At 30.5% G+C, this 23,781-nt stretch overlaps 2 protein-coding genes across 6 annotated transcripts; both read right to left on the reverse strand.

The window, feature by feature from the left end:
• Positions 1 to 5,715: 5,715 nt before the first annotated feature.
• On the reverse strand, positions 5,716 to 10,496 carry LOC114174900 (pectin acetylesterase 8-like). The gene is made up of 13 exons (XM_028059634.1): positions 10,331 to 10,496; positions 9,295 to 9,416; positions 9,142 to 9,224; positions 8,106 to 8,235; positions 7,948 to 8,027; positions 7,758 to 7,844; positions 7,551 to 7,675; positions 7,384 to 7,444; positions 7,189 to 7,242; positions 7,032 to 7,109; positions 6,459 to 6,564; positions 6,222 to 6,367; positions 5,716 to 6,141 (listed from the first exon to the last, which is right to left on the reverse strand). Exons 2-13 carry the CDS (start codon positions 9,413 to 9,415, stop codon positions 6,028 to 6,030), a joined length of 1,185 nt encoding a protein of 394 aa, XP_027915435.1. The 5' UTR covers position 9,416; positions 10,331 to 10,496; the 3' UTR covers positions 5,716 to 6,027.
• A 4,123-nt stretch (positions 10,497 to 14,619) lies between these two features.
• Positions 14,620 to 23,392, reverse strand: LOC114178577 (pentatricopeptide repeat-containing protein At4g19440, chloroplastic). Of its 5 annotated transcripts, none has more exons than XM_028064574.1 (7): positions 20,481 to 23,392; positions 19,137 to 19,257; positions 18,829 to 19,008; positions 18,570 to 18,706; positions 18,347 to 18,469; positions 18,165 to 18,258; positions 14,620 to 15,712 (listed from the first exon to the last, which is right to left on the reverse strand). In XM_028064574.1, exon 1 carries the CDS (start codon positions 23,175 to 23,177, stop codon positions 20,691 to 20,693), a length of 2,487 nt encoding a protein of 828 aa, XP_027920375.1. In that variant the 5' UTR covers positions 23,178 to 23,392; the 3' UTR covers positions 14,620 to 15,712; positions 18,165 to 18,258; positions 18,347 to 18,469; positions 18,570 to 18,706; positions 18,829 to 19,008; positions 19,137 to 19,257; positions 20,481 to 20,690. The 5 variants fall into 5 exon arrangements, with proteins under 5 accessions (XP_027920375.1, XP_027920373.1, XP_027920374.1 ...); XM_028064572.1 differs by having other exon boundaries at positions 14,620 to 15,044; positions 15,643 to 15,712; positions 18,165 to 18,469; XM_028064573.1 differs by having other exon boundaries at positions 18,165 to 18,469; positions 18,570 to 18,671.
• Positions 23,393 to 23,781: the final 389 nt, after the last annotated feature.

Here is a 23,781-nt window from a genome sequence, read left to right on the forward strand (position 1 = left end):
ATAAAATTAGAAAATTTTTATACAAATAATTTTTTTAAAATATTATAAGAGAAATGAGTGTCTTTTTTTCCTAAAAAGTTAAAGAAAGAGATATGAGTATCTTTTTATTTGAAATTTAAGAAAAATAAGTCTCGACTTTAAATTTAGAGAAAATAGTAAATGCAATTTTTCTTTAAATTTACATATTTTACTAACAATTATAGGAAAACTAAAAGACATCAAACAAGGAAATTGTATTTTTTTTTCAAACTTGATATGATTTGATTGATGTTCATGCAAATGTGTTTTTAAATAACTTTGAAACTACGTGGTAGCACATGACTTTAAGTAGTAGTTGAGATGTTAAAGCTTGTTCATAATTGGACAATAGATAGAAAAGTAGCTGAGACAGGTAAAAGCTCCTTCTGTTCCAAAGGTTTGAGCCACAACACCAACATGAAGTTCCACGATGCCTTTGACCTGTATGACCAAGACAACAATGACCACATAACTGCCATTGAATTCTGTGTTGAATAAATAGCTCAAAACAACGAAGACCCAACAAAGACTTTGACTTTTTTTAGCGACCAAGTTAGTCCTCACTTAACAACACTTGAAAATAGCTCTTTTTGGTGCCTATTAAACCTGAAAGCAAAAGTGTCCTAAACTTAGAACCTTGATTTTGAACCATAACAATTTGTACGAAGATCACGACAGAAAAAAATAAGAAAAGAAAAAGAAAAGTAACGAGGACTTTGGATTAGATGATAGATTTGAAGAGGATAAATGAATGGATTCCAAGGAAAAGAGAGATGAAAATGAAATTGTTTTGAACAAGGAAAATATAATAAAAAAATAAAGGGATTTCATAGGAAAGTATGTAAAAGTTAGTGAATGGTCTAAATTTAATGAATGGTCTAGATGATGAAAACTAAAGAAATTTTATATTAAAGTTTATGAAAATTAATGAATGATTTGATCAATATAATAGATTAAAAAATATTTTAATGATAAAAATAAAAGATTATTATTATTATTATACTATTTATATTGTTATTTATTATTTATTTATATTAATATTATTATCACTCCTTTGTTAAACATCATGTCCTCGTTAAAGTTCATATCTCATATATATGCAAACCACATGTAATAAAATCCATTAAATTTCATATAAATATATTTTTGGTCGCTTAATTTTTAGTGAATTTTGAAATTAGTCATTTTTAAAACTTTGAACCAATTTAGTCCTTCATATTTTGAGATACGTGAGTTTAGTCATTTTAATCAAATTTTGTTAGGTTTATGTGATGTTTCAGACGTATTTATGGATTGTATTTGAGCTGTTTATACCATTTGACACACTTTTACTTTAATGTTAAGTCAAATACTATTATGAAACACGCTTGAAATGTCAAATAAACTAAACAACATTTGATTAAAAGGACTAAATCCATGTATTTCAAAAGATGAAGGACTAAATTGGTCCAAAATTTAAAAATGGACTAATTCCAAAATTTACTGAAAATTAAGGGAAAAAAACATATTTAACTCTTAAATTTATACTTAGGTTGATGTTATTAATATTTCCAAATTGACATTTCTTGAACAAAATGAAAGTTTAGAGTATCTGCATAGGACCTAAAAAGGACCACACTTTCGGATTTGGTGGTTTTTACTTTTTGTTATTTTGCTTATTATGGGTTTGTATGTTTGAGTTTATGTTGGTGAGGTAGTGATGTATTTGGATGAGGGGAATCTAGCTTTGAAATGTTTGATTGGCATTGATTTGGGTGAAATGATTGGTGTGTGCGTTTTGCGTCGGATTAGATCTTCAATTTGGTTGATCTCTTTCTTTTACTTTTGTGGTGTCTAGGTTTGTGAAAGCCTGGACCATGGTTAGTGCTTGGTCACTATGAAGGCTATTTGAGTTATTCTAAAACACCAACTTCTTTCATCATTGAAGACCACCAATCCATTATTTTCAAATCCAAGATAAACCCCATTATGGGTGCATACATATCCAACACTCAAAATTAAAACTTTACACATTATTTAGCCTAAAAATCATTTTTGCAATAATGGAATCAAATTCAAAGCTTTTACCAAGTTAATATGCATATAAATATGAAGTTAGAATTTGGTCGTTTGATTCTAGCACCTTCTAAAAATATTTCTTTGGCAGGTAAATAGTTTTGAATATTTGAATTATTTTAGATTTATTATAAATTAATTATATGACACAGTATTACTGATTTTAATATATATATATATATATATATATATATATATATATATATATATATATATATATAAAGGAGTTAATTATGTCTTGGTCTTAATTTTATTTTCGTCCAAATTTCAAACTTTAATCCTATTAGGTTTCTGTATTTAAAAAATGCATAGTTGTAATACGTCTAACAATGTTAAGTGTTAAGTGTTTTCTGACATGATAATGTTAAGTGTTTTTTGACATGATAAACAATGAATTGTATTGATCTTTTCAGACATCGACAAAGGAGAACATGTGAACCGCATAGATAAAATAATTTTATAATATATAAGTGAGCATAAACTTCATCTTACAAATCAATAGTGTGAAGTTGAGTTAGGTTTAAAATTCACTTTTTAATATGATATCGGAGCCATCGAAGTCTATCCTAGTGACATTTATGTTTGTTGGACATATAGTTCCACCCGCTATTGGGCCGTTATTGAACCATCCATTAATGTTTAATCTCAAAATATGAGATATATATATATATATATATATATATATATATATATATATATATATATATATATATATATATATATATATATATATATATATATATATATATATATATATACTTTAACGTGAGAGGGTGTGTTGGAAGTCCTACATGGACAAGAGATAAAACAATTTTACAATATATAAATGGCTGCAACCTTCAATATTTACTATTTAAAAGTTAAATTAGACTTAAAATCTACTAATTTTAAGAAAAAGAAATCATCCGAAGAAAGAAAATATAAAATCTCTAATAATGATAAATAATACTCTTATTTAATATATTTATTTAAATTTATGCAGAGAGATGAAAGAAACGACTTAGCCACACTTTTACTCATTTTATTTTTATGTCTGCTTACGTAATTTAGTCTATTAAATTTCTTTTGAGCCAATTAAGTAATTATGTTTTAGAATTAAGTTATTTGGTTTTGATATTTGTTTTATTTTTCTAATCAAACTTCTAAATTATTAGTAATTATTATTATAATGAGTACCTATATATTTTTAAGAGTATTATAAAAATAAAGTTTGAAACTAATAAAGAATGATAATTATATTTTTTAAGTTAGGAGAATATATATATATATATATATATATATATATATATATATATATATATATATATATATATATATATATATATATATATATATATATATATATTTTTGCTAATATCACTCACTCGAGAATTAATGTCTATTAGATGGTCTAATATAATTTTACAATAACTGAGAGAATACTCACCTAAAATACTTGCATGCAAAGTCTATATATTTTCAATTCAAATATTTGTTTGGATTAGTGAAATTGTTTATATAATCCCTTCATGTGCAAATATTTTATCTTGTATTAGTGTTTTATTTGAATTTGTCGGTATCTTATATTGATACTTTTTCATGTGATACTTTATCTTTTCGTTTTGTGTTTTCTTTTCTTAAAGATCTCTCTTACAAAATTTTGTTCATTTAGAATATAGACACATTGTATCATAATTGCATTTGATATTTGAGTGATCAAATCACTTTACACAAGACAATCCGATATAATTACAATGAAATAAGGTTTTATCGTTTATTTTTTGCGCTTAATATCGAGTAGTCTTTATTTATTTATAACATAGTTTTGTAAAAGATTTGAAGAAAGATAAATTAATATATATATATATATATATATATATATATATATATATGATATAAACTTGATACAAATATTATATGTTCTTGTATGGAACCGAAAAGTCTTCAATCTTTCATCTCTTCCTCACAAGACTCTTCCTAAGATGTTATTTAAAGATGTGTAATCATTGAGTTCAGACTAGATATCTTACAGTTAAAGAGTATATCTTATTTTATAATACCTGACTTTAATAATTACTTTATTACCTTCAAGACCGTTTTTATTCTTTCATAAACACTAATAAAACCCACAAATACCTTATTATAACTGTCGAGAATTGAGATTGTGTATCCACGTCTTTGTGCCTGTATGTCGTTTGTATATCACATATCCTTTAATTGGGTTGAGATACAACTGTCACGGGTCGAGATGTACTCGACTTCTTCAATGCCAATGGGTTGGGGTATCCTCGACCTTCCTATGCACCAACTACTTCCCCATGAGCAAATGGTCCGAGATATATTTGGGATGTACCACCTATATGCTTGAACTCATGTGTATTGGGATGTTTGTATGTTTGAGCTCATATATACTGGAATATACATTTGTATATCTAAGTCCATATCTACTTATCCATAAATTGGACCGAAATGCATCTGACCTATTGGACCAAGATGATCTAGGTCCCTAATACATTCTTATAAAACAAGTTATATATGTTATAACCAAATCACTAAAAGTGTTTAAGTCTTATCAAAACTAAACTAAATTATTAAAATTAAATTATTCAGTCTAACTAATCAGGAGAGATGTTGTTACAATTATTATTTTGTACCTAAATATTGTAGAATTTGTCTACTTTTATATTTTAAATCTAAATCTATATTCTCAACAAAAATATGTTTCTCAAAATTATTCTTCAATGTTTTTAGGATTTTATTTTTTTAAATTTTAGCATATTTAGAAGTTATTAACAATTTAGTTCAGAAGTTGTTAACATTTATCACTATCAGAAGTTATGTGTCTGAATATATTATACGTTTAATTTAATTCAACTTTTAATTTTATTAATTTTAAATATAATTTTGAATTAAATTAGATTTATCTATTAGCTCAATATTTTCACCACCCTGTTAAACCACTATTCTTTTATCTTTGTTAATGTTTGATTTTCTTAACTTCTTTTATTTTTCAATTTATTATTTTCATCTATATTTTTAAATTATATTTCAATTTCAATATACTTTTTAATATTCAAAAACACAAAAGTTAAATTTCTTACAATATTTTGGCTTGTGGTTTAACACAATACTCTGAAAATAATAAGCTTTTTTGAAAACAGAACGATGAATATTTACTTTTTATTTTTATGGAAAACAATTTCAAGTATGTATAACCTCTAAATAACAATTTAAAAAAAAAGATCTTAGAACCATTGTGAAACATTTTTTTTTTTGTTTTTCTTATTCTCGACTGTTTCACCCCCAAATGGACTAGACGAACATTCACTGATTTTCAGCCATTTCTTTCTTCATCTTTATCAAATTTCTTACTGCACCCTTCATTTATTCTTCCAATTTTTTTTTTCAGACTAAATCAATTCCGGAAAGCACTCACCACTCTTATTCCCGATAAAATCCGGAATGATGAACTACAAGAGCAATTTGATAGAACGCAGGATTAAAATGCCCTAATTTTCTGCTATAACAGACCGATACGGTCTAGCTCTTACAACAGAAAAAATATAAATAACTAAAATATTGTATTGTAATATTTATTAGTTGTTATAAATTTAAAATACAATTTGCATCTTAAAAATATTATGATTTTTAATTATAATACAATTTTACTTATTAAAAATATTTATTCACCGTAAAATTTAATAGTACAAACAGGATTTAGCTAACATGTGCAATTTGAATAGGCTTCCATAACTAGCTATCAATAGCAGCTATCATGATAGATTTTTGTGGTTGCATGGTGACATTTACCACCATCCTTTTATCAGGGTGCATACCCTTACTTTGGAAGCTTCTAAATCATCAAACACATCTTCTTCATTTATAACAACTTGAGAAGAATCACCAACAACTATTATATGATAGTTTGTAGTGATAATTCACATACTGCTTAATTGAAATCTACACGTCTGGACGCTAATTCTGATCAAAAATACGATTGTGGCAAGTTGGGTTGCAAGGGTAGGCACAATCTATCTGTTTAAATGGCTTTCGATCATAATACCAGTCTCCAACTGCCTTTGCAATTGTCTGCAAAGTGTTCAGAAAAATATGTCAGAAATTTTGATGCACACATATTTTAGAAAGGAAATCTTTATGCAGTTTCTTACTGTGCCGCCTAACACAGGAGAGTCATTTCTCAGCCATGTCTCTTGTGTTCCAGTTTGGCAGTGAGCATAGCAACCATCTATGAATTGCCCTTTTGATGGAGAGTTCCCAACAGAACCAAATGCCCTTAGGAAATCAGTCCTGAATACTGAAATCATGCATCAAATGAGATCATAAATTAGAGTTTTGGTATCAGTGAATTTAAGTGTGACATGTTACTGAGATCCGAAGATGTTCACCTTGCATTACACTGAGTTGATTTGGTGAGCAGTTTTTTATATCAAGCTTGCATTCACGCCAGGTGCCATGGGGATCAGCAGCACCTGGTGCCACAATGTTTTTGATCTGAATCAAAGTAATATGTTAGGGATCACAAAAAATATTATATCATCACTTATTAATAGCAATATGGTGGTAGCAACATTAACTTTATGATGAGATGAGTTATTGAGCACTTCATTGGAGGGGAAATATGATTCACAATTTCAATCATCTATCATTTACAGTGTTCTCATTGGAAAACAAAATGTTCATATTGGTATATATAATATAGTATTCTAAGATAGAAATCATGTGTAGGAAAACCTTGGCTCAGTTTGTGACAGTAGAATTTTCTCTAAAGTTAAGCAAAATTAATCACATTGTTTTGTATAAATCCTCATATATGAATTTTGAGATAAATGTCAGAACTAGCACCAACTGATCAATGAATATAAACATAGTGGCCTTTTTAAGTTGGGACAATACGTAACACCATTTCAGGATTAAAATGATGTTTTTTTTTTTTTTTTTGAGAAAGAGAATAATCTGACCTGCCATGAATCATAGGCTGCATTTACGAAGAAGATTGGCGTACTGATTTGTGATACCACATTTTGTGGGAAAAAGCACTACAAATTATTCAGAAGAAGTATTAGTAACACCAAAGAGTCACAAAGGTAAAAAAAGTATTGGAATTCACAAACTTACCAGCCCTGGTCTGAGTCTTGAAGTGCAGGATGCAGGCAAATTCTTAGCTGAGCCCTAAAATAAAGAAGAAAAAGAAGGTTAGTCACCATTGGTGAAAGCTTCAGAAAGTTTCTTCTAAACAGAGAGAGTGAAAACATTAACAGCATGTGCTTGTGAGATGGTACAGGGAAACATAATGAGAGAAAGAACAAGTACATGTGTTTGAACAACTTGACTGTAGAACTCTTCAATGCGCTGTGCCCCAGAGACATCCTTGCTGTTGCACAAACAAAAACATATTGAATCATTACATTACATGACTTAACAAACTTCAACAGAATTCAGGTAAAAAGGATAACTACAAAGCAAATAAAGAAGCTTACACATTGATAAAATAACCAGCATCTGCAAGGCATTTCACTTTAGTTGTTCCAGGTAGCAGTGATTTGAATCGATCACAGTTTAAAATTGCAGCCAATCCTCCAGCAGAACATCCAGAGATAATTGCCTAAAGTCACAAGTTTCAACTAGTGAATTAAAAATTATTCAAGATGAAGACAAAAGTACGTAATCATCAGTGTGTCCCATACATTTTGAGCGTTTTTCATTCCTTTTGCAAGTAAATCATCAACAACGGCAGCAAAAACCCTTGCTCCTCTGAAGTGCAAATTGGTTGCCTGATTTATAAAATAATCTTATAAAACGTCAGCAAAAAGAAAATTAATTAATATTTTCCTACAAATTTACAGTGCAATATTCCTTTGAACTTGTAAAACTTACTGGATCAACAGCTTCAACATCACCAGTAAATGATGACCCATCACAATACCTAACCTTGATTCTGTTCCAATCATAGAAATCTGGAACATATAACATTTTTAGGTATAGATTCATGAGATAAACAATCAAAACACTGTTTATTAATTTGTAGACGTTACCTGGATTGAACTTTTTACTGTTACTAAAAAATCCAGAAAAGGAAAGTTGGGTATCCATTTTCTTAGATGAGCCTAATCGAGTGTCCCTACGAGAAAGGCAAGAAGTGACGTTGTTGCACCATCCTCCTCCCTAAAAGAAATTGTATTAAAGATCATCAACAAAAATAGAGAACTTACCAAATTTCATATATTGCATCAAGAGTAGGTTTCACCAAAAAGGACAACCTAATTAACCAATGTTGTCATATCTATACAACGTTAAAAGAGATATGCTAATAACATACTTCTTAAATATACTCTTGCTTATCGGTTCATTCTCTAAAAAATTTATAAGGAAAAACGTACGTATATACAGAGAGAGTCAGACTTAAAAATGAACAAATATTTATAAATCACGTATCAACGCTATATTATATTGAGTTTAATTATCATGTAATGAAAAGAATTTTCAAGGTCAACAATAAAATAATTTTGAAATGACTTTTAAGCTAGTTATTACAAAAATCAACATATTTAACAAACACGGTCTTTAATGATTGGGTGAGAGTGTGGAAACTAAGAAGTGCACAGGAACAAAATTCTATGGTTATTATCTAAAGTCATTCTGTCTTTCACTCCTCCTCAACCTAAATCCTTAATTCCTATAATTTCAATAACCAAATTTGAGACTTAAGAATTGAAATACATGACTAAGTTTCAAGGTATATGTTATTACATTTCTTGGAACATTTTGACCAAAAACAAAGAAAAACATGGGATACTTTTTAAGATAAACTAATACCAATAACAAAAATGTCAAATTCTCCCATGCCCATTTATGTGGGAATACCTTCATAAACCTTGGCAAAAACACAACCCATATAAAAAATTACAAATGCACCTTCTGATCCAGTTCTCAATTTAACAAATCAATATTTGTACACGTACTCAGAAAACATAAATGGAACAAACTCAAAGTTTAAATTAAAATGGATGTTTTCCTGAGTTGGTAAAAGACTCTCATGATATTGAAGCCATGTTGCAGAAGGAAACATACCTCAAAGTGAACAATCCAGTTGTTAATCCCTGCTCCAGAACCCTTATGGAAGTGGTAAGCTGGTGGACTCCCATCCAAACAAACTGCACAAGATTTCAAACATCAATTTCAAACCTACTATAAACAATCCTAAAAATAGAAGAAATTTCTCACCAGCTCCTTTTGCCACTGCATTTTCAACAAAAGTGATTCCCACAGGAACCCCTTCTGCCTTTAGTAATAGTAGCACACATATTAGCACACTTAACCATTGGCCCATTCTACTGGCCTTCATTCTGCACCAATCAAACAAATAGCAAACAATAAACTTATGCATAAAAAAAGAGAAATTGCACCTTGGAAGTATCAATAGGGTGTGTTCTTTATTTAACATAAAGAAACAATATGTCGTACAAACTTTTTATAAAACCAGCGTCATCACACCAAAACAAGGACAAGTTTTTATCATTTTCCTATCCTCTCATCGCATCACTTGTGCATTCAAGTTACCAACAAATGATCAACTCTACTAATTTCCCGAAAATAATCAACCAATAAGTTTGATTTTATAAACATAAAATGAGAAAAGACAGAGGAAATCCTTCAGTTGAGCATGAACTGGCAAAAAGGCACCTTTTGATGTTGTTTTGATAGAGTTTTCAGGCTTAAATTCTTGCACCGACAGAAATGCAGATTAAAAAAGGCACGAGAAATATGCAGACAACATAGAAAAGACATGCATAGTTAAGTTAGAAGAATCTGATCTACAAATAAATTACAAGATATTATTATTAGAACCGTTGTTGCAAAGGAAGATGAAACATTTTAAATCCATTGAACAATCTTCGAATCAGTAAAGAACTTCATCCGTTTGGCATCAGAAAGCTTAATCAATTCAACAAAGCAGCCTAGAAAAACGAAATATGAGACACTATCACACTCCAATACCCCCATTAGTACCTACAACGGAAAATCCACAAACTAGCATTTCCCTATTTGAATATCAGACCAAAAACAGATAATGGATCCCATCCCAACACTTCCTGGATCAGCAACTCTCCACCATGGATAAAGTTAAAAACTTTTCCAGCATTCAAAATGCCCATAACAGAAACTTCCCACCCCACAAACTACTGACGAGAAATTATTAAAAAAAAAAAAATAGTATGAAGAAACAAAGAAGATATACATGAAACACAGTGGGCTATACCTTAAATGGTAAGTGAAAGGATGTCGAGGAAAATGGTGGCCTGTAAAATGCTTCAGCTAACGACAAGTCTTCACTGAGGAAGATAAATGTGGTGTTGATGCACTTGGAACTTGCAAGAACACAATCTTATATACACATTTATTTATTTTATTTTCTTTTCTTTTTATTTTCCTAGGAAAAACATTTTGCTTTATTTGAATGGGTTATGTTAACGCGTAGCACCTTGACGTGAATCTTTATTGCTGAGAGGGAAAGAATAGACAGAAAAAAGATAAAGACGTAAAGAAAGGGAGTGAAGTGAAGTGATAATGAGTAAAAGAATTATGTTTTTATTTAACAAATTTAACTTAAAGAGTGCTTTTTTTTTTCTAACGTAAATTACTAAATTATGACAACCTTTCTCGTACTATTGAGGTAAGAATAACAGAAGTGAATAGGTCTAATGTCAAATGATTTTAAATATGTATTATAGTGATTAATTATGAATTTTGAACAAATAGTGTTTGATTAGTTTTTTCTTTTAAGAATGACAACAAATCAAGTAATATTTAACTAAAAATTGCACTTATATTTTTTACTAAAAAAACTACAGGTTATAAATAACAATTGTCAAACAAAAACTAATAACTAAGGTTGTAATAATTTAAATTTGATTACATATATTTAATTTATCGAAATCAGGTCCGACCATGATCTTGCTAGCTAAATGGAAAGATTTAAGACCCTAATTAGAGGGAGCTAATTTTGTTATGCTTTAAGAAAATATATACATACATATTTAATTTATGTCTTTTAGCTATCTAATTAATTAATTAATTACATATCTCTATACGATAAAGATTAAACATTCATCATTAAAAATAATAAGATTATATAAGATTCTCAAAATCAAGAATATTAAAGTTATTATTTCTATGTGTTTATTATGCTATTTTATTTTAGTAAACTAAAACATCAAAAGTTAAAATTTCCTTAAAATATAAAGAAAAAGACACTCTGAAACTATTTTCTTTTTTAACTTTCAGTTGTTTAATATTTACTATGGGCATTTTATTTTGTTTATTAATCCTATTCTATTTTACTTTTTGAAAAATTTTCAATTAATCTAATTGTTACGTCTAATTTTTCATCCTTGTCCAAAAAGACATTTTTATGAAAGTGAAAGAAAAGAAAAAAGAAGAAGAGAGAAAATGAAGATAAGAATTAAATAGAGAGGTATAAATGCATAATTATTAATTAGGTATGACACAACGTCAACATTTATCGACATTGTTCTTATTAAGAAAGCCGTGAATCTATGGTTTGAAGAACGTTGGTTGGGGCTACACCTGGAACGCGCACATGTCGGTGATTATTTTTTATTTCGGACCCACCAAAATACAATTCTCATACTGTTCGCGCTTTGACATGCATGCATGTTTGACATGTTTAACGCTGATGTTTGTCCCATAATTTTTTCTTTTTTATTATTTATTTTACTCAATTAATCTAACTTTCTGTGTTAAAATTCATATCATTATATACTGATTATAAATTTCCTTATTTATTCATTAAAAAATCTTCTGTTGAATAAATTATGATTTTAATTTGAATCCAATAAATAAATAACAGGTTACCGGACAAAGGCATGCATGCAGAGTCTCTCACTTCCAAGCTGTCATCCAATAAAGCAAAATCAAATTCGGTTGCATTCGGTCCTGTTCGGAAACAGCCCCACATGCTACCAAAAGTCTTTCTCCCACTTTCTATAAAGAAAAAACTTATGAATTTGTGTTTTACAATATTTAACTACATATGTAACTGTATTCAGAATCTACATAAGTTTCCTTTTTAGTTGTTACTTTAGATTAAAGAGGAGGTTGAGGAAGTGGAAAAAAGAAAACAAATAAAAGAGGAGAGAGTACAAATTAAAATTGTTTTTGATTAAGAGAAAAAGGAAAGAAATGAGTGGAAAGATTATAAATAACTTAATCGATACTGTATAATAAATTTGTTTATATATTAATATATTTAAAATGTAATTTGTGAAATATTTTTTTAAAAATAATTTAAAATATAAATTCATTTTTAAAAGTGTAGAAAACCAAAAAAAAAATATGAAGAAGGACTTAGGACTTAGGTCATCAAATTTGTGACAACGACTTAGAGTTTAGGAGAGAGAATTATTGCAAAAATTCCGTCTCAATCATAAATTGTTTGGGGTTCCTGGTACTGTGTAGAGAACAAATAAATATACGAAGAAATAAATATATGAAGAAGGAGATTATATATTATTTAGTGTATATAAAATGTTATAATAAGTGTGTTATATATACACAAAGTTAACCCTATTAGCTACAAGTAAATGTGTTTAGAACACGAGTTTAGTAGATGCATCGGTGGACCTTGGTGATGACTGCTCTTCCAAAGTTTTTTTGTTTTAGTTTTTACATATATTTATATATATTTTTAAAAATTATATGTATATATTATTTTAAGGGTTAAATATGTTTTTGGTCCCTCAAGTTTCAGTGAATTTTGGAATTAGTCCTTCATCAAAACTTTATGCCAATTTAGTCATTCATCTTTCAAAATACGTGAATTTAGTCCTTTAAACCAAATTTTGTTAAGTTTATCTGACGTTTCAAGCACATTTCATGATAGTATTTAAGTTAATATTGAAGCAAAAATGTGTCAAACAGTGTAAATAATTTAAATACTATCATGAAATGCACTTGAAACATCAGATAAACTTAACAAAATTTGGTTAAAAGGACTAAATTCATGCATTTTGAAAAATGAAGGACTAAATTGGTCAAAAGTTTTGATGAGGGGCTAATTCCAAATTTCACTGAAACTTGAGGAACCAAAAACATATTTAACCCTTATTTTTATTAAGTTTATATTATGAAAAAATATAATAAAAAATTAAATAAAAATTAATGTGATAAATACCTTTGTCAATAAAAGAAATTATAGTTATGTATCTAGTTATAAGATAAACCATTAAGAAATTGTGAGAAGAGAAAAAAAAAGACAAAGAAATAGATTGAGAAACAGATATTGAAAAACAAATATGTTGAAAAATGCATTCTCACAATGATCTCACATAGAGATTGAATAACACATTCTTAAACACATTCTTTCACAAAGAGATTGAATAATCATTCTCATATGATATGTCCTAAATTAAGTTTTTTCCCAAAATATTATCAATCATCCTAATTATGATTTTAGGAATTTTTTATAAAATCGACATAAATCATACTTATATTTTTTTCCCAAATTAGTATAATCCTAAATTTGAAATTTAGAGATTTTGTGTTTATTTTATGATTTTTTTTTTTATAATATGATAGTGAATGATAGTCCTATTTTTCTTATTTTACTATCATGTGTGATTGTTTTAAGTAGAGAAAATGAAAAAAATGAATTTTTTTTCAATTAAAAATAATAATTTCTATATAAAAAATCTAATTTGGTACCTTTAGAATTTTTGTCTGAGTTTCGCTACTAAGTAGATGAGTCTAAAACATGAGTTTATGTTAACAAAAAGTACAATTAAATAAAGAAATGAAGTTTGTTTAAAACCAATTGATAAAAATCCATTAAAAATAATGTGTTAATATTTTAATCATATTTTTTTTAATTTAAATTTTAGTATAGCGAATACGAATATTCACTATACAACCACTATAATACATGTGTCTGTATCATTAATATGCGAGTATAAAAGATACGCATATTCATTATCCACGAATATTCATTCTTCCCCATTACAAATTCTATCCGTGCATAACCACATATAAGAATTTATTTTACATCCATGTTCTTCATATTCTTGCATAAGGTCTAAATCGTCAAATTCTAATCGGTTTGTGATTTTTTACTTTTAAATACTTGATTTCCATATCTTTATATATATATATATATATATATATATATATATATATAACACTAAAAAATAATAGTCAAAAACTACTGCTTAATAGGATCTTATATAATTACTATTTAAAAGGTATACATAAAGTATATAAATTGTTTTATTTACACTCATCCATAAAGATTAAACTATAACCAAAATAAATTCAAATTCAGCTTAAGAACATAAGTTAAAAAGACAGTAACTACATAGTTTTTTATAAGATAACAAGTAGTAAAATGTTAACTAAAATCTAAACAGTTGCGCTATCATTACCATTGCCAAGGTAGCCAACACCTAAATTATCATTTGTTCATATCAAATAATGGTGATCATTGCAAAAGGAGAGAATAACACAAGTACACAAACACATAAAAGGGTAAGCTAATTACAAAAAAAAAACGCATATATAACACTGAATAAAATTGCAAAACAATGCGCCAAATACACCAAACTAAACAATATCAAGTAACCCATCACACATAATGACATTCTAGACTCAATTATTCAGATCTAGTCATTGATGTATGATTCTTGGTGGTTTTTGTACTTGTGGTGGTCATTGCTACCTATAAAGTCATTGCCAATGAGTTTCACCCTACTACATACAATGTTAGTTCCTTTAATTGTCATAAGAACCTTGTGGTCGTTCTTAATTATAGGACCTCATGCCCTTCTCACTACGTAGCCCATTCTACTCTACATGAGTCTTGAATAAGCATTAGAGTATCAGGATAAACCACGAGTATTGACTCCTTACATCAATGCACACACTACTAATTTCATCAAATAGGATTTCCTCCATGGAATCCCCTACATTCTCACACAAGCATTTGAAAGACATATTAGAAACCATACAACATATGCCTCTCTTGAAAATCAATAATTCTTATCATTTTATCCAATCCAACTTAACAACACATTGTACGAACTGTTTGGGATTTTAAAAATAAAGTTGGTTGAATCAAGAACCAAATGCAAAAAGAATCAAACTCATTTCAAAGTGATTTATTAATGATACCAAATTGAACAATTGCAACCTTATACCACATTACACATCACCTGTCAAAATAAAACAATTTCATTTCCATTCAACTTAAGAATCATATTTCTCCAAGACCCATAATTTAATCTCATATACATCAACTTTCAGCATGACACTATAACCCACCAAATTCAATATATTTCTCATAAAATAGACCACCACATCTTTGAATAGATGCATCAATTCCGTAACAATTAACATTTTGAAAACTCAACTTTTCTTATCAATACATGGAATTAATTATAAATTAACAAGAATCCCCAAATTTGCTAAAAATGAAAATTCCAAATTTGAAATAAGAACAAACATACAGTACCATAATTCAATCGAAAAACAGACTAAACCACAATCATTAGCTTCCCTTACCTTGAAAGACAACCCCAAACAACTTTATGAAATTCATCAACCCTTTGACTCACAAAACCTTTTCTTCAACCTAGAAACAACGTACGAGCGATTAGACCAGAGGAAAGAACTACTGATTAGAATAGAACTTAAACCAAAACCCTAAAAGAATGAATAAAATCCAAGAAAGATCGCAATACAAAACAAAAATGCAGTGGGAATCGAAGGAGGTTGAAATTTTTTACTTAGGCAGCGAATGAAGAAATTGATCGGGTAGATTCGAAGATGGCTCCGCGGCGATCGAAACCCCTACCTCTAATTATAAGGAAGATGAAGTGAGAGTAAGAAATTGGATAAAAAGATTGAGATGGGGGTAGAGGATTGTAGTTTATAGAAAGAAGGTTTATGTGTTTGAAACTAAGAGGGATTCCTTTTTGTTGTTTTTAAAAGAAAAGTATTATTATTATTTTTTTAAGGGTTATATATATATATATATATATATATATATATATATATATATATATATATATATATATATATATATATATATATGCTATATTTATATTTGTTGAATAATATTAGTATATGATAATTTAATAAGATAGGATTAAGAAGATACCCCATGCAATAAAATAGCATGAAATAAATTATTAATATTAGTATAAAATAGTTGGACTGAATTTAAATTTTAAAAATATGAATTTGATTTAAAATTAATTCATCAAAATTTAGTTAAAATGATTTACATGAGTATAATTATGAAATGAACTTGAACTTTTGGACTTTTTCGCACCTTATTAATGTTGCTATTTATATATGAAAATGAAATTGATAATGTACATTGAAAAGGCTATTGCAACCAATCTTCGTGTAGGTGTTATTAAAGCCATTAAACTATGAAAGATAGTTTCTTAAACTATATCCACGCAAAAGTATACTTCAGCTTCATGTTAGAAGATGTTCAATAATTTTTCTTATTTATTAGAGTTATGTGTTAAAAAAAAAATAGTCATTGCAATATAATAATTCAATTCATGTCACTGTTTATTTAACTGGTGTGTTTCCAATTAATTGTGTAATTGATAGATAGACTCATTATAAAATTAATTGCACATTAATTATATTTAAGATCTAACTACATCTGATAATCCAACTATTTTCAAAAATTCATTGATCAATATCTGCTCTTTTTAAAGTGGAGATATCAAGATCTTAAATCTGATAGAGATTAGTACTAAAAAGTTTTAATACATATTCTAATATTATTACAATGTTATCATGATAAATATGAACATACCTATATATGAAAAAAATTATCGTATTGTGTTAATGCTGAATTGTTCTTATTCTAATAATTATAATAATTAAAACAACAGGAAATTTCTTGCTGACATGGCTGCAAGTGATGTGGTTCTGGCATGTGTTAATCTTAGTGATTGAGATTACAAAGATTTTTGACTTGTGACAATTTTTAAATGCTTTCATGCTGAAAGCTTAGGTTGAAGGCAAAAGTAGAAAAATAAGTATTATGCATTTCCAAAATGGAAGATGTTTTTAATATTGTTATATAATAATTTGAATTTTTTAATTCTATTGTTGTTTTGTTGTTGTTGCGTATATTAAACACATGTAATTTTATTTTGAGTAGAAACTCGATTGTAGGTTTAACATGTTTTAAGGCATTGGACTAATTATTTGTTCTCTTTAATATGTTTAACTCCAATTGAAGCATAAGAAATTATATTCAATAAACTTTGCCAGTATAGAATTTATAACTTTTCATATACTTGACTATTTTAAATGAATGTTTTTGGAGTGCGTAACATGGAAAAGTACATATAAAGAGACATTTGTTTGGTCTTAAGTATATCAAACTAGTTTTGTTGGAAATCGGAGTTAAAAACTATTGAAGTTAGATTTTAGAATCATCAAGAAGTTTTGAAATCAAGAAGCTGTGATTCTTGAAAGTTAATGCATTTAAAAAAAAAATAGACGAAATAACACAACTTCATTAAATTTTTATATTAATTGTAAAATGTTTAAAAAAATTGAAGATTTGAAAAGTAAAAAAAATTATAAACGAAGCATATCTCTGCTTTATCTAAGTGATTTTTTTTTTTCACGTTTTACTCATCCAAATGATATGAGATAAGTTTTACTGGAAGTAAGACTTAAAATCTTCAAATTAGGTTTTGGAATAATTTAGAAAGCTTTTAAAATAGAAAAGCTAGAAGATTTCAAAGTTTAAAACAAGGGTGTAAATAATGGTCATGTTTAGAACTTAGTTTTAAATACAAACAATTCATATTAGCTTCATCCACTTGAATATTAATATTTCATAATAAAATATCTTTTAGATTATTTTCCTCCCCTATTAAGTAAATTCAACACAACATTTATGTAGGATAAGAATTTAAAATAATTAAAGTATAATATTTTATTAATCTGTAAGTAGTTTTATAATTAAAGGTATATGTATAACACTCTCAATATTTTAATTACTTAAGGATAAAAACGTTAAAATAAACAATATTCAAGATTACCCGGAGGTTTTCTTTTCATATATCTATTGATTCTTTCTGTCTTCTTCCAGAATTCTTCCAGCCTTATTCATAAAGGGCTCAGATGGGGAACCATCTGATAACGAATATGATGATCAGTTAATGAAGAAGTGTAACCAAAGGGTCATTTGCCAAGTTAAATTCAGAAATTTAGTACTTAAAACCTCTATCTACCAGAGCCTGAATCGTCACCTCCAAGTTGTAAGTTTGCTAGCCACCAATCATCAAAATCACATGTTCCTTACATGGAGGGGCATCTTGAAGCTTCCAAATCCAACAACACGTACCTGAAGAAATTAATATGAATTCATAAGTACATAAGATCAAATACATAGAAATTGCACAAATAGAACGAAAAATTCGGAGGGAGGAAAAGAAAACCCTCACATTCAAGGTAGAAAGTGTCTCCACTTCTCCTGTATAAACTTCAAATATAGTCTATGCATTATTCCAGTAGCCCTTTTTCTAAATCATGATCCCCTCCCTGCCCTAAGATGGCAAAATCATTCGGTGGATATGAATTCCTGTTCGTTGAAGTTCTTATTATTTTCTTTTTGTACGTGTGGGTAGTTGGTGATGATGGTTGGGAAAACAAACTAAATAAAATTATAGTTCAAATTAAAAGAGCAAATAAAACCGTAGTTACCATTCCCAGATTGAACATTTTTCTCTAGCTGTAACATTATATCTGACATGTCATGCTCGTCATTGCCATGCTGTTGATCAAGTAAATATACCATGTTTACTACTGAAGATCCCCTGGCTGTTTTCCTTCAAGTCTTTTATTTGTCTCCAATACCCATGAGGTTTGCCATCCGGGAAATGCCTTGAGATATATGACAGGTTCAGAGGCGAAGGTAAATATAATGGATATACACAAAACAAAACCAAATGCTCATAACTCAGATTGGACATATAGATATGAATGAAACTATCCAATTAAAGGGCACTCACCAGACAACAAACGGAAAAGAGGGATACGATATCGGTTTGACCATTTGGCTATATCCCTCCTCTTGTTCCCATCATATCAGGGTAAGTCTGCCACTGGCAGGAGTGGATTGCCACAGATCACCTGAAACATGGATAAGCAGAAACTAAATCCCTGCGCTATGACATCTGTTCAATCACCATCGAATAAAAGTCACATATTAAAAATGCCTTAGTAAGTAAAATTAAGTAAATGTTATGCAATATCAATATGGAGTATTGTGTTAAACGTTGTTTTGGATGAAAGAAATGTTATTAAAGAATAAGGTGAGAAAGCACACCCGATGGAGGATATCTTATCCGCCAAAACTGAAAAATCACAATGCCTATAGTCTAGAGAGCAAGAAGATAACAAGAATGCAATAAAGCTCATAAAATTATAACCCTTGGAAACGGCTAAAAACAGGATACTGCGGAACCCATAAACACAATGTATATTACAGCCAATTGAATAGTAGAGGTCTACTCTTTTAAATGTTTACATGCTGCCTTTGTATCTCATAATCACTAGAATCTGCTCCAGAGTAGGACACGGCAATCGCAAGCAATAAATTCCAACCAAATTGTTCCAACAAAAGTAGTCAATCTACATTGTAAGACATAGCTTCCAACCTTTTCTGAACTAGTTTTTGAAATTGGAAGAAAAATGTGAAAATAAACATACCATCAAACAGGAGTCCAAAGTTGAAATCATTCCATCAGGTATCACAGGGAACCAAACATAATCATGTAAATAATAAAAGTTGCTCTGGCAAAATAGTAATATTACCGTTATAATTATCAATGCACCAATCGATCTTTAACACTATGAAAAATATACAAGATGGACAAAGTAGAAATGTTTCTAACATCCAGAGAACATGATGGTGAACATAATTAAAACCATTAATATCAAGAGAAGACAATGTGGAACCAAGAATGCTTGGTTTTAACAGAAAAACACACATTAATTGCTCTAATTAACCAAGAGTGAAATCACGGCTAACAAAGGGAACCTAAAGAAGTGTTTATAACCCCAGGATGGTCAAAATCCTCAAACCTTAATCTAACACTATTTCCCTAAAATCAATAATTGGACAAAACTAAGATATTATCCAAAAGGTAGCTCAGAATAAATCATATATTCATTCGGCATCAACGACTCCAAATGGAAATACTTGCCTATGGAGCAAATGCTTAAAACATCCATCTTCTTATAAAACTATTATCAAATAATTGTTTAAAGAATCAAATTAAATCAAATAAATAAAGGAAAAACAATTAAAAAAATACAATTTAAAGAAAAAAAAATTATCTTAAATGACTAACCTCTAAAATGCACGACTCCTTTTTCAACTACGAAGCCAAGTTCTTGCATGTTGCTTTAGTTGTTGCTAGTCCTCCACGCATCTAGATATCAAGCATATGAAACTTCATCTTACAAATAGCTAGCGTTTTATAATCAAACTAAACAATGACAGGCTTAACCATATACGCCCTAGCATCAACTAAGCATCAGAAGTTTGAGAAGTTTCCTCATCATTTTTTATTGATAACTGCTGTATGTGGATGCAACCTGTGAACCAATGTGTCATAAGTAATTTCTTCTTCCAAGTGTAGTCCCGTGTTAGAAGTAACTTCTAGCTCCCTTTCCTTGCAATATCCCTTTTGCAGTACATTGTAAGTGATGGTATCTGGAGCTATTCCATTTCTTATCATCTGATTTAAAAGTTTTGTAGCTTCTTTCACATTTCCTAATTTACAATATCCATCAATCATAATAGTGTAAGTAATTTTATTTGGTTGTATACCGTTTGAAGACATTTCCATTAATATACTCCCCACTTTGTCCATCTGACCTAACTTACAGTAACCACCGATTAGAGCAGTATAACAAAATATATTTGGAAGCAAGCCTTCATTTCTCATCTGTTGAAAAGTTTCCTTTGCTTCATCCACACAGCCAATACAGCACATTCCATGTATTAGAGAAGAATATGTAGCACAGGTAGGTGGCATGCCCCGACTTTTCATAGCATCACACAGTTCGAAAGCTTCCTTCAGATTCCCAACTCTACAGTAGGCTGCAATAAGTATGTTATATACAACAGAACTTAGCTCTACTTTCTCGTAAACTAACTTCTTAAGCAATTTCACAGCTTCTTCAATCTGATCAGCCTTACAATATCCTTCTAATAAAAGTGCATGTGTATATACATTGGGAACTAGGCCATATTCTTTGGCTTCATGCAAAAGCCTATGAACATCATCTATCTTACCCATATCAGCCAACCCTTTCATTAGGAAATTGTAGGTATATGTATCTGGTTGGAATTCTTGCTGAACCATTTTTTCCTTGAGTTCGAAAGCTACATCAATTTTACCCCATTTACAACAACCAAAAATAAGTGTGTTGTATGAGATCTTATCCAGTACCAAACCTTTTTCAGTCATTTGTTTCAGTACTTCGAAAACTTTCTCCATGCTCTCTCGTTCACAAAGTCCATGGAGAAGCGCATTTGAGGTCACCGTATTGGCAGCAAGCCCTTTACCTGCCAGCATAAACCAAAGCTCAATGGCCTCCAAATGTTTTTCACATTTACAAAGTCCGCAGACCAATGGGGTTAGCAAGCTATCGCTAGCCTTGATGTTCCTAAACAACAATTCTCTAACTATTTTTAATGCCGAATCCAACCTAGATTTTTCCAATAATTGATGAATCACATATGAACACGCATCCATGTTAACAGACAAACCACTAGACAATAGGTACCCCAATACCTGCTCAGCCTGCTCCATTTGATTGCTCCGGCAAAATCCCTGTAAAAGAGTATTAAAAGTGACAGAATTAGGCTTCATGCCCTTCAATACCATGTCATCCCTAATCCTCAATGCCTCAATCATATTCCCCTTCCTGCAGTACCCATCAATGAGTGAGTTAAACACAACCTCATTGGGAGTAAAACCCATGCTATACATTTCCACCAACATTTCACTCGCCTCCGCAAACTTCTCAAACTTCATCAAACCATTGATGAGTGCACCATAGGTCACCACACTCGGATTCACCTTGCTCCTAACCATCCTATCCTTAAACCGAAACGCCTCGTCTAACCTCCCACTTTTGGACAACCCATCAATCACATTGTTGTAAGTAACCACATTCGGCGAAACACCAAGCTCCTCCATCTTGCGGAACAAGTCCACTGCGTCCCCAACCCTCCCTCCCTTGCAAAACGCGTTAATTGCCGTGGTGAACGTGAAAACATCAGGCACAACACCCTGACAAGTGACATCAAACACCTCATAACTCTTGTGAAGTTCATTGGCCTTCACCAATGAGCCCAACAAAAAATTGCAAGTTTTCAAACACGGGAAAATGCCCTTCTTCGAGAACATGATAAAAATATCAAAAGCGCAACGGAAGCCGAAGCTCTTGTACTGAGAGCAGAGAATGTGGAGCAACAAATCCAATTCGCCGTGTCGTTTATCCGAAGCCTGATTACACTCCAGCATCGATGAAGCTATTTCGCGGAGCCTGTTCTCATGGTCGTGAAACGACGTCGGAACGTGGCCGTCGATCAAACGACTGAGCAAAAACCTGGCGCGCGGCAAAAAACCGGAAGCGAGAAGCGAGCGAAGGAGGAGGCAATAGGAGCGAACGGTGAAGCGGAACTTAAAATGGTTAGAGGCAAAACGGAAGAAGTCGAGTGTCGTTTTGGGGTTAACGGTGTGGTGGATGGGGAAGAATAAGCGATCGAATTCGTGCGGGGACAAATGGGGCAAAATGGATTTACATTTGGAAGAATCTAGAACTCTGTTGGTTAGAATAGAAGGTAGAAGGGTGAGAGGGGCGTGGTTAGAGGTTTGCGGAGGAGTGGGGTGAGGTGGCGGCGGGGGGGTTGGCGGAGGAAGGTGGCGGGGTTGGTGGCGGAAGGCGGTGGAGGTGACCCAGGTGAGGGGGCGCGTGAATATGGGAGGAGATTTGGGAGAGGAGAGCCTGGTAAAGTCCATTGCTGAGTGCATGGATTTGAGGTAGGCGATGGAAATGGTTTTTAGTGCATTTGCGGTGTGGAAGCCATTGGTTTGGTGGGTGTGAGAGTGATAGAAGGGTTACGTTGATGGGTTGGTTCCCTCAGGTTTGGAATTGATATTGAACTGTTCCGTGGTCAAGGTAGAAGACGCAGCAAATTCGGCTGGCCTCTGAAGCGAGGCAACACCGTGAGCGTGGGACGAAAAGGGGATCAAAAACGGGCCATCTGGTTCACGAAAAACCTGAACCCGGCCCAATAATAAGGTTGTCGGGTTTTTTTTTTTTTTTTATCTATTTTAGGGGTTTGGCATTCTTGCCCACTACGTCGTCTTCTTTAAACCCCATACTTCGTTTTAAAACAAAGGGTGAAGATCAATTTTACCCTATTCTAATTTTCTAAACCCCGTATGAAAGAGGTATTTCAAACTTGTCTCTAATAAGGTCTTATAAGGACCAAGTAATTCGACTTTTATGATTGTAGATACTCGAAAGGATTTAAATTTGGCGAGCAAAGATTGTAGGTAGAAATGTGAATTCAGTCCAACTATGATAGGGAAGATTGCAATTTACTTTGGAGAAAATCTTATTATTTAAAGA

The sequence above is a fragment of the Vigna unguiculata genome, chromosome 3, assembly GCF_004118075.2.
Source record: "Vigna unguiculata cultivar IT97K-499-35 chromosome 3, ASM411807v1, whole genome shotgun sequence".
NCBI classification, from domain to species: Eukaryota; Viridiplantae; Streptophyta; class Magnoliopsida; order Fabales; family Fabaceae; genus Vigna; species Vigna unguiculata.

Bases quoted from the DNA above. Each gene is read 5' to 3' on its own strand.
- LOC114178577 (XM_028064576.1), bottom strand. From the start codon at position 23,177: ATGCACTCAGCAATGGACTTTACCAGGCTCTCCTCTCCCAAATCTCCT.
- LOC114174900 (XM_028059634.1), bottom strand. From the start codon at position 9,415: ATGAAGGCCAGTAGAATGGGCCAATGGTTAAGTGTGCTAATATGTGTG. The intron at 7,676-7,757 runs GTATGGGACACA...TTGTGACTTTAG, and splicing joins GAATGAAAAACGCTCAAAAT to GCAATTATCTCTGGATGTTC. The intron at 7,445-7,550 runs GTAAGCTTCTTT...TTTGTGCAACAG, and splicing joins GCTGGTTATTTTATCAATGT to CAAGGATGTCTCTGGGGCAC.